The sequence below is a fragment of the Castor canadensis genome, chromosome 4 (assembly GCF_047511655.1).
Source record: "Castor canadensis chromosome 4, mCasCan1.hap1v2, whole genome shotgun sequence".
Taxonomy (NCBI): domain Eukaryota; kingdom Metazoa; phylum Chordata; class Mammalia; order Rodentia; family Castoridae; genus Castor; species Castor canadensis.
The window spans coordinates 141,641,775-141,657,664 of NC_133389.1; the positions used below are offsets into that span (position 1 = coordinate 141,641,775).

General features: G+C 38.8%; 2 protein-coding genes across 13 annotated transcripts in view; one reads left to right on the top strand and one right to left on the bottom strand.

Annotated features, from left to right (window-relative positions):
- The window catches only part of Mfsd6 (major facilitator superfamily domain containing 6), a 67,495-nt gene extending 59,585 nt beyond the window's left edge, over positions 1-7,910 (top strand). Inside the window, exons 4-8 of one of the 2 annotated variants that reach the window (XM_074071280.1) lie at positions 1,860-2,021; positions 2,738-2,836; positions 3,681-3,961; positions 5,491-5,515; positions 5,670-5,806. In XM_074071280.1, coding sequence (XP_073927381.1) covers positions 1,860-2,021; positions 2,738-2,836; positions 3,681-3,961; positions 5,491-5,515; positions 5,670-5,680 — 578 coding nt within the window. In that variant the 3' untranslated portion in view covers positions 5,681-5,806. Of the gene's footprint in view, positions 1-1,859; positions 2,022-2,737; positions 2,837-3,680; positions 3,962-5,490; positions 5,516-5,669 lie in introns of both variants that reach the window. The other variant, XM_074071279.1, reaches the window with a different exon arrangement.
- The window catches only part of Nemp2 (nuclear envelope integral membrane protein 2), a 43,416-nt gene that overhangs the window by 8,145 nt on the left and 19,381 nt on the right, over positions 1-15,890 (bottom strand). For 2 of the 11 annotated variants that reach the window (XR_012447310.1, XM_074071287.1), the window contains 2 exons: positions 10,219-10,271; positions 7,226-7,353 (listed from right to left, as the gene is read on the bottom strand). Coding sequence is in view for 5 of the 11 variants with exons in the window: in XM_074071287.1 (XP_073927388.1) it covers positions 7,248-7,353; positions 10,219-10,271 (159 nt within the window). In the remaining 6 variants the exon portion in view is untranslated. Of the gene's footprint in view, positions 1-1,900; positions 7,354-10,218; positions 10,272-12,851; positions 14,972-15,499; positions 15,723-15,890 lie in introns of those variants that run through there. The other 9 variants (XR_012447311.1, XR_012447309.1, XR_012447308.1 and 6 more) reach the window with 9 other exon arrangements.

The window sequence follows — 15,890 nt, forward strand, 5'->3', positions numbered from 1 at the left end:
GTTCTGAGTACTGTTCTCTGTAATGCTCTTGGGTACTTCTTTCCTTGGCTTTGGATAGCTTCTAAACACGCTTTTGCTGATCAGCACTGTGATGAATACTTTAGGGGAACCATCTGCCAGTCTCTTGAGTTTTCTCTCTGGGAAGTTCTTTCCTCTTTAGTCTTCTGCCCTGGCACTGTAACTGCCTTGTCTCCTTAGACTCTTGGCTCAAATCTGCACTCAGAGATTCTCCTCCATGCCCTGTACCTTTTGGACTCCAGGCAGTAAGCCGAGGCTCCCCATCTGTTTCTCCTCCCTCAGGAATCACTGATGCTCCGTGTCTTAGGATCATTGTTGCATACATTTCACCCAGGTTTTTACTAATTTCAAAAAGGAAGGTCAGTCTAGCCACTGTTATTTTGTTCTGGCCAGAAGCAGACCACTCTTAGATCAAAACTTAAATTTCCAAAACATAGGTTGAGTTTCTGATGATCTTATCTCCAAGTAAGATTATTTTGGAGGGGAGGGAACCCATTACTTAGTCTAGGGAGAACTAGATGATTTCTCAAACCCTTCTGCTATAAAAACTATACTATGTTGGTAAAAAATCACATTTAAAACAATGCCCCTATGAAGATTTTAATTCAGGCAGTACACAGTTACCATATATTAATGATGGAACTTTTCTTAGATGACATCTGCAACCCCCACTCATTCCAACAAAGGGCAAAGATATAATTAAACTGTTATGAGGCATTATTTCTACACTTTTTTAGAAAACTAATTTTAAACTGTACATTCACAAGCATTAAAAGATTCTTCAGATCATTACCTCGCTTACAGAATTATAGCCATGCAAACAATCTTATATATGTAAAAACCTGTTTATCCAGAAATGTGAATCATGGTGCTAATTATAATGGGAAAGGGTAGAAATAATCTTAATGCTAAAGTAGGTGCTCACTAAAGGACAAATACATGGAATATATCAACTCAATAACAATAACAACAACAACCAAAAAAAAAAACCCGAAAGTGGGCAAAACTTGAATAGACATTTCTCCAAAGAAGACAACTCAAAAAACCAATAAGAAGAACCTAGTGATAATCAGCACCACTATTAGGGAAATGTAAATACAGACATGCTACTTCACTCATACTTGATAGGATTGCTATTATTTAAAAGGACAAAAAACAGAAATAAGTTCTGGTAAGTATGTGGAGAAATTGGATGTTTTGTGCATTTCTGGTGGGAATATAAAATGGCACAGATACTGTGAAAAACAGTTCAGTGGTTCCTCAAAGTTTTAAACATATAAGGGCCATGTGGTCCAGCAATTCCACTTCTGGCTATAAACAAAAAGAACTAAAATCCGGGATTCAAACAGATGCTTGCATACCAATGTTTATAGCGGCATTAGTCACAGTAGTCGAGAGGTGGAAACAACTCAGATGACCATTAACAGATAAATAGATGAACAAAATGTGGTATGGTATATACATACAGTGTAATATTTAGCCTTAAAAAGGAAGGAAATTCTAACACATGCTACAAGAACATTATGCTAAAAGAAATAAGCCAGACTCAAAAAGGGCAAATACTGTGTGATTCCGCTGATGTGAGACAGTAGAACAATAGTCACATTTATAGAGGTAGAAAGTAGAAAGGTGGTTGTCAGGGGATGGCATGAGGGGTGTAAGGGTATAGAGTTGGCATTTGGGATGATAAAAAAAGTTCAGGGGGTGGATGGCAGTGATGTCTGCACCACAATGTGTGCGTATATTATAATATAGTAGATGCCTAATGAAATAAATAGTTCACATTTTGGAACACCTAAGGAGTTCTGAGCAGACATTCAATCCCCCCCATTCTTCTCCAGGAGTGACACATGCAGCAATCTGGGCAGCATGCATTTCTTACCTCAGTGCTGCTGTTCCCCCTGAGCTGAGGACGTCTGCTCAGGGAATCCTGCAGGGCCTTCACCTGGGTTTGGGGAGAGGATGTGGTGCCATGATTGGAGGCGTATTAGTCAATTATTTTGGTAAGAACAGCTTTCTCTTCTTTTTTCCTTGGTGTAAACCTGTTTTTCTAAGCAGTACCTTAATAAGCACTCAAATTATTATGAAAGATTGCCAGAAGCTAAATACCAGTACTCATATTCTCTTTCTAGATTGCATGATAGTCATAATTGTAAAGCATGTGCTTAGGTTAAAATTAGAGCTAATTCATAACTGCACATATCTCTGACAAGCATTTGGTAAGACATAGACCTCAAAGGAACTAAACAAATGAATGAAGCACATGTGGTTTTGGCGTAAGGCATGGTACCCTAACCTGCTGATAATAATATGAAAGAAGCTTCATCATTGTTATCCCATCAGGAGACTATGAATCAGTAACTACTTGCTGGCTTTGGTCAGATTGCTACATCTGACCAAATTGGGCTGTCTGTTTGGTCTTTATGAAGAGGAGAGAGCCATTGAATATTATGTGTCATGACAGAAAGCAGTCAGGGACAATCCTTTACAAATGCAGTTTTATAACATCAGCAACAGAACCAGTATCAGCACCCGGGTCTCCTGACTCCTGCCCAGCCCTGTGTTTTTTCCACTATATGGAACTAATGGAAGGGCACTTTTCTCTAGTTCACTGAAAGCTGTGCTTTCTTTGCCCAGAAATTTAGAACACTGAGTTTTGGTTGAGGCCTTTCTACATTTCCTGGAGTTACTCTATAGAGTGCTCTGTTTATTTCTAAAGGGGCTGCTGCAACCTTCCGAGGAATTGGCATGGCCTGTCTGGTGATCCTCCTGCTCTTTGCCCTGATCCAGTGGCTGGCAGTACCAGACGAAGAGGAAGGTAAGTATTCACACTCTTTGTTGATGGTTCTAATGATGCAAACCACAGGAACTCTACACATCCCTCCAGCAACCCAGAGGTAGTAACAATGTCCAACAGGCCTACTTAGCTACATTTTCTGAGTGGTCTACCAGTGAACTCATGCACAAGCTCGAGAGAACCTATCTACTATGCCAAAAAGAATTCTGGTTATGTTAGGTAGCTTGAAGTTTTCTTGTTTTTTGTTTCATTTTATCATGCAAGGCACTGGAGAAGCACTGGTTTTAAACTTCCTCAGTATTCTAAAGGGATTTCAAGTTCAAGTCAAACACATATAAGGCTATATAGTAAATTTACTACTAAGGATAGGGAGTGGTCTTCATGCCTTTCCCTTTACTTGAAAATAGAAGTATAAGCCTGAAATTTAAAGGTCCCCCTGAACCAAACCTTTATTAAAATTGTTATACAAAAAGGAGGTTAGAGCAGGTGTAATGTACAGGCAAGAAAAAATTAAATCAACTTTTTAATGGAAAAGTCCAACAATGCAACACACATTTCTTGCTCAGCTCTTTGGTCCCACCACAGGCCTTGTCTTATTTGGGTATCCTATCCTTCCACTATTGGCCTCAAGTACATGAAGTGCTTATGTTAAGAGAAAAACTTGCTTGTTACAGAAATCTCTGAAACAGATTTTAATCCCATTGAGTACTCAGAAAAAAAAGACCTATCCTGGTTTTTCTCACCTTCCTGCCTCCCAAGTAGCTGGGATTACAGGACTGTCCCACCATGTTGGGCTTTTTTTTTTCCTTTGTATAAGTATGTAGAAAACTCTGAAAAATAATTTCAACATCATTTTTCTGTCCAGACAAGACAATGTTGGCAGAAAGGATTCCTGTTCCCTCCAGTCCTGTTCCCATAGCAACCATCGACTTGGTACAGCAACAGACAGAAGATGTCATGCAGCGTATTGAGCCCAGACTTCCGCCCAAGAAAACCAAACACCAGGAAGAACAGGAGGATGTGAATAAACCAGCCTGGGGAGTCAGCTCTTCTCCCTGGGTGACCTTTGTCTACGCACTCTACCAAGTTAAAGAGTTGATCCAATTGACAAGAGACAATCGTGCTTCTGAGATACAGCCTTTACAGGTAACCCTCTGCTGGGCTAGTGATAGTTCCTTTGCTGTTACTCATTTTTCATTTGTCAAGATTTATTGAAGGCTTGGTAGGAAAAAATAGACACGCAAACAAATAATCTCATGTAATTTGTGGTAACAGTGTTTTTAGAAGAGTGTTTACAAGGTCCTATAGAGAGAAAATGCTGTCGTAGAGTTCAGGAAGGCTTCAAAAAGGATTCTATAATTCTTGAAAGAAATAAATCCATTTCAACCTTGTATACTTCAAATTTCTGTGTTGAGGGATACCAGCAGCAAGAGAATATGTGACTCTCAGGAACCATATTAATCTCTATAATTTCAAAATTCTAGTAGGAGATTACTTATGGTAGGAATGCAAAAATAACTGTATGGGTATAAAGCTGTGTCCTGACTTTAGAAGATGAGAATGACTTCTGTGGACAACTCGGCAAAAGGAATGAATCTGCTTCCCTCCTTTTTATATTAGTCCCTCCCTGTTACTTGGTAAGTTGTGTCAGCTTTATGCTTAGAATAGCGTAAGAAGACCTAGAAGAAGAAAATAAAGAGGAAAGTCTTAAAAATAAAGGGAAATTTTGATAATTTCCTTTTTAGAAAATTTGACCTACCTTAATTAAATTTATCTTTAATTTATAAACTAACACAAAATCTTTATGTGATTTTCACTGATATGTCTGATTCTTCACTGACAGTCATATGCATGCCAGTCCATGCATAGTCCTCCTTAATCATTATTATGACAATAAACTCACATAACTCTTCTGTTCAGTCCTAAGCTAAACATTGGTGGGAGGAGCACCTGGAGGATTCTAATACCTTAAAGCAGGGAAGGGAAGCAGGAGAAAGGATGACAGCTTGTTGCTTGTGTAGCAATGTGTTCATTCCTTTGCATATACACCCTCATTTTCACAGCAGCCTATTAGGGTTACATGTTAATTTTTTTCTGATGTGGGTTAAGAAGTATCCCTTGTGATGTAGTTATTCTTATGAAGAAGTCATTATATTAAAATTTTCCTTTTACATTTTAGAATTACAGAAAACTTTTCTTCATTATTTTTTTAATCATGCTTCCTGACTTGTAAAACCAATATGGCATTTTATAAAAATGTACTAGAATTAAGTGTGTATACTCACAATGACTTACCATTGGTTATATAAGTGCTTGTTTATATTCCCTGTTTTGTCATGTTTAAATTTTAGTGCCTGTTTTTAAATCACAAATATACATTAGGACTCTACATGACAGGACACTTGTCTCCTGGCTGATCAAAGGCTGAGAATCCTGTATTTACTTACTATTTGAGGACTTCAGCTCTTGAGTTTTGTGGCCTCAGCAAGTAGACTGGTTTCAGTGATCCTATGGTCCTCGCCCAGTGACTTTACTACATGAGTAGAGGGAGTTCAGAAAATATTTGCTAATGGAAGCTGTTTGCCTAATAGTGACAGGCATTTTGGTAATAATTTTCTTTTTTCCACAAAATATGTGTGCTTATAGTGTTTGTGTTTTTCATGCGGCTCTGGCAGTTGCACATAGGAAAAGAGATGAAAGGTAAGACATTCTATCCTTATTCCTCCATTCCTTGGTCCCAGAAGTGGGCGCTTCAGGATGACCTCCCAATATTTGCTGTCTTACTTGAAAACATACAATATGTTGGATTTATTTGCTATGTCTCACTATGGGGCATCTGTTTTTTTCCTTCCAGGAGACCAGTGAGAATTGGGAAAATTCTCCAGCTGGCAGAGTCCAGCATATCCCTTGTGAAACTCATTCTGACCCACCTGTGAACCAGCCATCCCCTGACGCAGCAGCATCTCAGACGCAGACAAGTCCCGCTCACCCCACTGTGGCCCCACGTGTGGAAGAGAGTGAGGAGCAGCAGGCGCAGCCCACCACGGGAGGACACTAGGGTGTCCTGCTCATCTCACATCCTGCATGGACCTGGGCTCTTTGACCAGGACGCAGAGGGCGAGGTCCCTAATAGAGATCACACCTCCCCAGAGGAGCATAGCACTGCATACGCTTCTAAATATCTAAGCTCATTAATGTGGAAGCACCACACACACACACACACACACACACACACAAGCTACAGTGTGTTTCAGCAGGAAAAGGGAAGCTTTTGTGGTCCTGTGGGAGTCGCAGAAGGGAAATGGCATTTAGTGAGAACTCACCTCACAGTTATGAGAATGACCACAGGTCTTCTCTGCCAGTGCAATAAGGGAGGAAACCAACAAATACATTAAGTAAGTGGGGGGAACAAAAGGTCTTAAGGTGGATACTGATATAATTTCCCTCTTTTGATTATTTATTCTAATATCAGATTTTTAATGTAAATTGGGGAAAAGAGTACATCTATAATTTTTTTGAGGAAAACCATTAAAAAATTATAAGACATACTTAAAAAGTAACCAGATAAAAGTTAGTAGTACATATGACTTGTTTAAAAAAAGTTAAAAGTTTCAATTTAAACTACATATCTCTAGCAAATATATTTTTATATGTGTATGGCATAGAATGAAAATGGTCAAGTCTGTGTGCAGCAAAAGTTGTTATTAACTACTGCAAGCTAAGTTCAGCTTTAAAATGCTTTTTGTTCTAAATGGGCTTGAAAATCGCCAGAAATGAAGGAATATTTCCAAAAAATACCAATCCTGTGACTTGATAGAGAAGGGTTTACTAAACATATCGATACTGTAAGTCGCCTCTATCACTATTTACTAATTTATAGTGATTTGGGCTCTAATTAGCTGGTGGAATAAAAGAAACAAAAATCATTTAATTTCTAAGGGTTCCTTTAATTAAGCAGTACTATTTACAAAGGATAGTATAAGATTTAAGTGCCTGGAGGAGGGATACAGTTTTTAAAAATTACATAGTAGGTCAGTTTTGTTTGTAAGGTGGTAAATAGGATACTAGGAATGGGAGGGATGGAAATAAGAAGTACTTTCTAATAACTAAAGAAAAAGATCTTAGTATGTTCTTTCCCAACAAGATACGGTCATGCACTGGGCAATTCAGATTTGGGCATGCAACTGTAAGTTTTACAACTACAGTTGGAAAAATGGCTGAGTGAATCACACGTAAAGCTTGCTGCTGAAAATGGAAGTGGAGATTAATGGGAAGCCTCAGGAGAGCTGTGGAAAAGGGAACTTGGCTTTAGTTGAATGAAGGTCAACTATATTGTACATAACAGCCATGGATGAGCACAAGAGAGAGGAAAGAACAGAGTTTAAAATGAACAATATCTTCACCTCTCACCTTGAGTAGACAGGATCAGTTGTTAAGTGAGAGCTTCTCCGCAAAACACTGCAGCCCAGTACTGCATCTGGGGGAAGAAATTCTGCACTTGGATGTCTAGCTTCACCACAAAATACAGCTTAAAATAACTGAAAGAAATAGAATTAAGCAGATAGTTATTTTTGCACTTGAACTGAACCGTACAGTACTGTAAATTATCATGACTCATTTTAAGTGACCTTTCAAATCAGACATATTTATTATGCTTGTGTAATTATAGAAATAAAGAAGTGGGCGATAGGCTGAACCTCACCTCTGAATGTACAGTATGTGGATTGTGAAACTGACTGTAGGAAGTCAAAAACTTGTATCTTGTGTTTACAGTTCTGATTTGTTCTTTTGAAAAAGCCTGCTGTTTTGGAAATGCATAAGTGGACATGTTGAAATAAAAATAACCATTTTTAAAAATTCTTAAATGATAAAGATGTAACCAAACAAGTGAAAGTCCTTACTCTGTAATGAATGAGACCAAATTCAACATGCCTTTGTTACAAAATGTTTACTGTGAGAGTTGATCCAATAATGCAGTAATTTCCAGCCTTTTGAGCTGACACCGTCATGAGTTTGTGGACTTTGTGACTTTTTCTTTCTGTCCTCAAAGTGCCATATGCCACTTTAAAAACTATTAAAGTGAATTCAAATTAAATCTTGACTTGAGAATTTTTTAACCCCTCTTGAGATCCCTAGAGTACACAGGGGTGTCAGAAGGCCCAGGCTGGTAATCACTGCCTTAGTGATTTACTTTCTGCTATTTTAGCTATGACCATAGAAACTGCAAATTACCCCAGTTCTGAGTTTATGTGCAGCCAAAGAGGCTTGTTGCAAATTATTAAATTATTCCTTAAAGCCTTAAGCAAAATAATGGATTATTACACATCACAATACACAGTACACCTCCTGAAAAGGCTAAGGAACTCACAGAAGAACTGTGCTGTTTTACTGGCTTGTTTGACCTGCTAATCATGCCATTGCTGCATGAAGCAGACAGTTGACTGAAAGCTTCCCATAGATTTCAGTTCCTTCCAGCACTGCTGGGGTAGGAACCACACTTCAGCAATATTTCTCACAGCCAATCTGGAGTTATACAGTGAATCTGGGACAAACACCACATCTGTGGTTACTGAGTGCTTCTTAGGTGCTTGCTGAGATTATCATGTCCTTACAAAAACCCTAGGTGGTACATATCACTATTTTTTTGCAGTACTAGAGATTGAGCTCAGGGCCTTGAGCTTGCTCTACCTCTTGAGCCAAATCCCCAGTCCTTTTGTTTTTATCTTGAGTTTTAATAGGGTCTTTTTAACTTTACTCAGTCTGACTTCAAAGAGAATCTCCTGTGTCTGCCTCCTGAGTAGCTGGGATTACAGGTGTGTACTGTCACTCCTGGCTTCATTTTAAATATGAGAATTCCGAAGCTAACAAAGCTTGTTATTAAATGAAGGTCACAAAGCCAGGATTCAAACTCATATCGTCCTGATGCCAAAGTCCTGGTCTGCTCCTTACTCTTCCCCCACCCCAAGGCAGAGGCCATTCCCTCCTTCTATTGTGGCAGAGCCAGCCATAAAGAAGCCCTGCCCTGAGCTATTCCAAATATGCCTGAAACACATCTGGTGTGTGGTTGTTTCCATTTTGAATTTCTGGATATTCCCAGATAGCTAGAAATCCAGCACCTTCAAACTCCTGATGCTTTGCTAATTGTGAGACCAGACCCTTTACTGCACTCTGGAGGTGGCTTAGCTGATTTGGCAAACACAGAGGTTTGTGACGACTGAAGATGAGAGCCATGGGAGTCAGGAAAGGCAAGCAGACATATCCACAGCTTGGTGTCCAAGGTAATGGCATTGTAGAATAGCATAGTATGATAGCTCTTACTAGGAAGATGACAAATTCTCTATTTGCATTGTTCAGTATGGTCACATGTGACAATTAAGCATTTGAAATGTGGCTAGTGAGTCTGAGGAATTAGATTTCTAATTTTAAACAGCCACTTGTGGTGCCTGGCCACCACATTGGATAGAACTGAAATGGAGGAAGGGGCCGCTTTTGGGAGGCCTTACGCCTCAGCTTTCTTAACTTCTGCAGGAGTATGTGGAGTTTAATTTATGTTATTCTATAAAGATGAGGGTATGCTTGTGCTGGATGATGAGAGGGAAGAAAAAGTGTGATTTTCCATCCAGAAGTTCTTCAGTTTTTTGGTTCATAGGGTTAACACAAGGGCTACTTCTGAAGCCCTTAACTGCTCCTGTCCTATATTTCAGCAAAGCTCAAGAATTCCAAACCATTGGGCAGTTGGGAGAGAGAGACTGATGCTTGGATCGGGACAGGATCAAGAGGTGAAAGAAAGTCATTTCTGAAATCAGAAAGCATCATACTTTATGCCAGTGCAAGTGAGTAACTGGAAACTTGCTGCTGTCTGCAATGAGGAAAATGTGAGCCAGTCCTGGTAGGTACCTCACTTACACAGCTCCCATCTTCTCTGAGCAGCACCACTGTAGCTCCAGGAAAGTCCGTTTTGGTAATTCAGGGATCTTACAATGCTAGGATTGGGAATGTAGACTTTGGGACCAGAATGCTGTCTGGATTTAAGTGCCAGTTCTGAAAATCACATATATACATAATGGGGTGAGTCTCACAGCCCTCCTCTGTAAAACTGAGATCATTTGAATATCTGCTTTACTGGTAGTTCTGATGTTTGTGATTCCTGACACAGAACATACTTCATAGACACCACCATTATGGCTAATGTGGCAAGAGCTTAAGCAGCAAGAGTGCTGTTTCATTTTCCCAACCCAGGACCTTACCCTTAGTGTTTTATTGACATTTAAATCTGTAATAAGAGTCCATTCTCCCAAACTATAGTACCATGCTAAATATATTTGCATAAAGCTTTCAATAAAGCTTCCAGTTCCAGTATGCTTTGTAAATAATAAGTGCTTAGAATTAGGAGATAAAATTACCAAAACAGAAGCTGAAGAGGATGGAAAAATGGAAACTCCACAATATGCAAAGCCTGCAGAGGGGGAGAGGTTATAAGACATTTGTTCCATATTCCATTTTTCTTATAATTAGTATCAACAAAAATAAGCAAGAACACTATAATAATTTTAAAAATTATATACCATGCTCTTTTCCAAGTAGCTGAGGATGTTATTCTTTTATACTGTAAACTTGTGTTTCAAAAAGATCAGGAATTTTTTTGTTCCTTAAAAAGATCAATGTGTTCTCAGAAAATTAACATCAGTACTATTCAGAGCGTGGCCATGGGCTGCTGTCTGAACTATTGCTGCTGTGTGACAAAATAGGAATGAAGCATTTGAAATGCACTGCTTTGACATCCTAGCACATAGTCTTATATTTTGTATGTCTTTTAAGATTATTTCAATTTTTCAATATTTTCAATGGATCTTATGCAAGTATTACTTTTAATGAGCTGGGAGGAAGACATGCACCCCCCAATATTCAGAGAAGCATCAACGTGGACCAGTCTTTAGTATGCATAGGTATAAGGCACGTGTTATCAGTATGTGCAGTTCATTAGCAGATGTAGTCAGCACTCCAATGCATTATTCCTGGGGCTGTTTCCTTGACCTTTCTTTTTTTTTTTTGCTGGCACTGGGGGTAAAACCCAGGGTCTTGCATATGCTTGCCAAGGGCTCTGCCGCTGAGTTATTCCCTTACTCTAACCTTTTTAAAAAGATGGCAATAGAGGAAGCAGAAAGAACATGGACCTTGAAAACAGACACACTGGACTCAAATTCTGAGTACCACTTTAGCTGCATCGATCTGTCAACAACTCTCAGTCTTTCCTCAGCTGCAAAATAGAAATAACACTAACTCAATCACAGAGTGTTTATGATTCATAAACACACAAAGACAGAAGGTGCCTACCACAGTACCTGATGGATCGCCAACAAATGTTGACACTTTTTTTGGAAAAAAAAAAAAAGGACCAAATCTTAAAAAAAACACCTCTCAAACAATTGAAGTAATAAACAAAAGCAGCTACCCTGCTGAATGCATCTTCCAAGACTTATCCCGGTAAATACGTATCTTATCCCTAATCTCTGGTGACCTGTTAAGGTATCACATCTTGGGATCCTACCAAAAATATGCAAAAATTATCTTTAAGACAACTTGACTCCTTAGGCCAGAGAAAGACTGAAGATTTTAAATACCTGAGTAAAATCATGCCCACCAGAAAAAGTTGGTGGTGCTGGGCCACCAAGAAAAGATTAGAAAACCAGCAGTCACAGAGAGGAAAAAGGCAGGGCTTAGACAAAGGAAACAGTGATCTTTGCCAACAGACTTGGTCTCTCATCCCATTAGCAATGCTAGCCAACTGGGGGGTGTTTGCATTCCTTAACATATGAACTATATAACAAATTACCTGTGTTCTGATTCTGTTCACCAAGCAATATCTCATAATACAACCCCTTTCATAAATGTCTTCTGAGAAAATCTGGTCTTGTTAATACAAATATTTTTATCCTTATGCCAGTTATATTTTTTTGGCTATGAATTACTAAATGAACCAGGTGAACAGGCTTATTAGAGATAAGTCTTCTTATGGAGCAATGACAAAAATCAGGTTTCTAAGTCAAAGCCCAGAGTCATACTCAAATGGCTAACTCATCCCTGTCATGCCACCCATTGGGGTCTCAAAAGGCAGGGTGCTCCTGGGGTCAACTAAAATACCTCTGTCTTACTGCATACTTCACCATCATTATCTTACCTATGCACAGGACCCTGCTTTCAGATGGACCAAAAAAAAAAAAAACTCATTAGAAAATTTGCATACCTCTTATTTGAATAATCACATACAGAACAATATAAGAGCCTATTTGTTTTCTTGACATCATTTAAGAGTCTAAATTCATCCACATGTTAGATACATGGATGTAATTCATCAGCTATTCCAAACTTCTTAAAATCTAAAATCTCTCAAATTTCTAGATTTAAAAAAAAGTCATAAATTCAAATATTGTCCTAAATATCAGATTGGCACCCCCTTGTTATTCAGCCCTAAGTATTATTGGCAAACTATGCAGCTAATTCACAAAGCATTTTTTGTGATATGTAAAATGCACTTTAAATCCTTTTAAAAAATAAATTTGAATTATACAATTGTTTAAGCACAGTCACCTACGCTGCTTCTCTACCCACATATTTGGTGTCAAATAGTCCAACTTACTAACAACAGTAAGCTTTTGTGAGGCACTTAGGGTAAGCAAGAACACAACAAAAGGCTATGTTACGCTGTGTTAACTGCACACCTATGATGGTATGAAGCACAAAGCTGACTGTTAATCACCTATGAAGGGCACAGCCATCTATTGAATGGTCACTGAAACTGCTCAAAGACCTTTAAAAAGACAGAAATGGAGTGGAGAGGGGGAGAAAAAAAGAATATGGGAAAGGCAAGGAGGGGAAAAAATCTGTACATTGCTTGATGGGGATTAGAATTGTGATCAGTGCTGTAATAAACTCCAAATCAGAAGAACACAATATAAACCAACTAAACTCACATAACAGAAACTGACAAATTCACGACTTCCTCTATAACTATGAAAAACAGTATTATGGAAGACTATTGTTCTTTTTCTGTAGTTGTTTTTATTGGAATGGTTGCATCAGCTTATTGGCCCATTTGTATCTGCTTCTGCCCTGCACAGACCCTCTTCAACTGGCTCAGGAGAGAGCCAGGAGCTGTCCCAGAGGGGACAGACCTGGCAGCCCAGCTCCTGTTTTGCACACACACATTTTGTACTATACCAATTGCCTCTAGGGAGGGGAACATGGGGAGTACAAGCATTGACAAGTATGATACATTTATAATACATCACCAGTAAATACAATTATAAAACAGAAAAATCAGATTAATGTATAACAAACATGTTGTCAAAACTCCTGTTAAACAGTTAACATCATCAAACTGAACGGAAGTCTGTTCTTTGATTTTTAAAAAAATAGTCTATGTAAAGGCACAGATCGAATTAAGTTTACAAAAAGAAAAAAAAATTTAAAAACAGACCTATAAGCACTTATATACTGATTCAAAAACAAAATATAATTTGGAAATTAATCTAGAAAGATCCAAATGACTAACTTCACTCTTACTTAACAATGTGGAAAAGCTTTACTAAATTTGGCTCAGGAAAATGATGGTGACAAAATTCTCTGTATGCCCTTGCCCCACTGCCTTATCTTGATAAGAGGGGATTCCTCATGATTTATGATCCCATCAGAGCAAGAAAGCCTGAGTTTGATTCTCAGAGAATCAATTCAGCAGCAGCATCCCCACAATCTGCTTTGCCATGTTCAAATCTCAGACCTATGTTCTGGCTTCCTTTCCTCAGGTCGAAGTTGTTAGTCACTCATTTCACTCTGGAACTTAACATCATGAATCAAGAAACAAATATGTGCAGACTATAAAAAAATCAAATCTGGTTTTTAAGAAATCAGTAAAAATTTTTTTAAATGAATCTCGAAATGTCACATATGGTTAACCTTCAACTTTATCATACTAAAAAAGAACAGAAAGTCATTCTAACTTCTAATCCTTATGTGTGGATATAAAAATCTTACCAAAACTTTAGAATATAATATTGTAAATGTTTCTCTTTATCACAGTTATTAAATAGCTGGATGGCCATTATTAAAAAATAAAGAGGGCTGGTGTGGCTCAAGTGGAAGAGCACCTGTTCAGCAAGCGTGAGGCCCTGAGTTTAAACCAGAGTACTACCAAAAAATAAAGCAAAAGAAAATTTTAAAGAAGATGCAAACACTGTGAGACCCAAGGCTGTAAGGAGATGGTCCCTCAGTCTGCATCTAACCTGATAAGACACAACAGGGCTGGAATCCTACCAATGCTGCCTCCAAATAGCTTTGCGGTGTTGGACAAATTATTTAACCTCCCCAAACCTCAATTTCACCATCATTGGAATTTTCCAAACATGTGTTCCAAGTATTATTAATCTCATGAAAAAGGGTTTGTGGTCAAGCCAGAAACCACTGCCCACAATTCCCCATTTTAAGAGACTCATAATGCACCAGTATCATTAAAGACTCTGAGAAGTCCTGCAGTGTATTTAGCTTTGTACTAATCTTTGTTGAATTCCTTTACTAACGCTCATTAGTATCCTATGGACTATTTCCTATTTCCTATTTGGAAAACACTGGTCCAGCATGTTTCAGGTCTCTCTCAGCCACTGATATTGATGAAATGCATGAAGAATGCAGTCCTTTGTCACAGGTTCAGGGGATTAAGACAGGATGAGTGCCCTGGTGCTGAGAAGGCACCTGTTGATGCTTACTGGTCCCTCGAAGAACTTTTTCTTGTTCCTAATGAAAGTCTTCATTTAAGCAAGGTGGCAATGACCATCACAGAATCCTGACGTCCACCTACAGAACAATGAACAGCAGAACTTGTGGAGAATAGTAAGTCCTCTTCAGTACAGGTTAGTTTTCCTTTCCAATCTTGTTGAGTTTTCTCCACAGAACATGCTTTTTCCTCAGTTCATCAGAACGTTTTAGGATCCTTGCCCTTTACAGCTTCCTTGTCCGGAGTGAAGTCAACTTGCAGGTAGACTGTCAGTCTGTAAGTTAAAAAGCTGATCTTCCAAGAAGGCACCACCAAGGCCATACTGTTCTTCATGTAGACTGATTTCTTCAGGTGCTAAGTGACTTGCTCCAAGAACAAAGTCTGCAAATCTAATAAATTTTTGTTTTAAATAAAGTTAATGTTATCACAGAAAGGTTTATTTGGAAGACAACGTGTGCCCTTGCTACTTATCCCCTTCAATTAAATATGACTTTGTGTCAATGGAAGGTGACATTTACACTCTGGGTACAGAGAGGGGGTAGTGGCTTATGTGATCTCTCCAGGGACAACTATTCAGCTGAAAGGTAGAAAGACACTAGATTTATGAGCACCCAGTGCAGCCAGCTCACCCACTCCTGTTCCTTCTCTATTTTTACAAGTTTAGGTTTATTATTCATTACTTTAGTATCATACTTCACACCAGATCAATATAACATATCAGATCAATATTTACACAGACATTAGCAGTTCTACTGCAAAGTCAGAGTACTGAGGCAAATGAACCTCTGACAACTTTGATAGCTTCTATGATCCAGGGAAATAGTCTGTTTCTAGGCTGAAGTGTCTGTCCCCAAACACTATTATTTTCAAACTAATCTGAACCCAAGTTATGGCTGAAGCAGCTAAGCAGGGCTTACTTTTTAGGAGTCTGGAGTCTGGAGACGGCCAGCCAGGAAGGGAAGTCCGGCCGGCGGCAGGCCTGGCGCAGTTCCTCCAGAGCACTGGTTGTTTCAGCTTCAGCTTGTTCCCTGTACTCATCGTCAGTGAGATACTTAACCACCAGCCGTTTCGATGTAAACCTCTGCTTCATTTTCCTAAAACATGTGTCATTTGGTTGCTAGATTCCTGCCCAATTCAATCCTTAGGATTTATAAAAACACATCTCTTAGATGATAACAGTAATACCTCTTAACTTCCTATATATCGCACCTAACTTTTCCTACAGGTAGTCACTATGGCTGTGAAACGGAACGTGCAGTTTGGGCCTAATGTATACTTCTCTGCTTCCTGCACTATTATAAACAATGT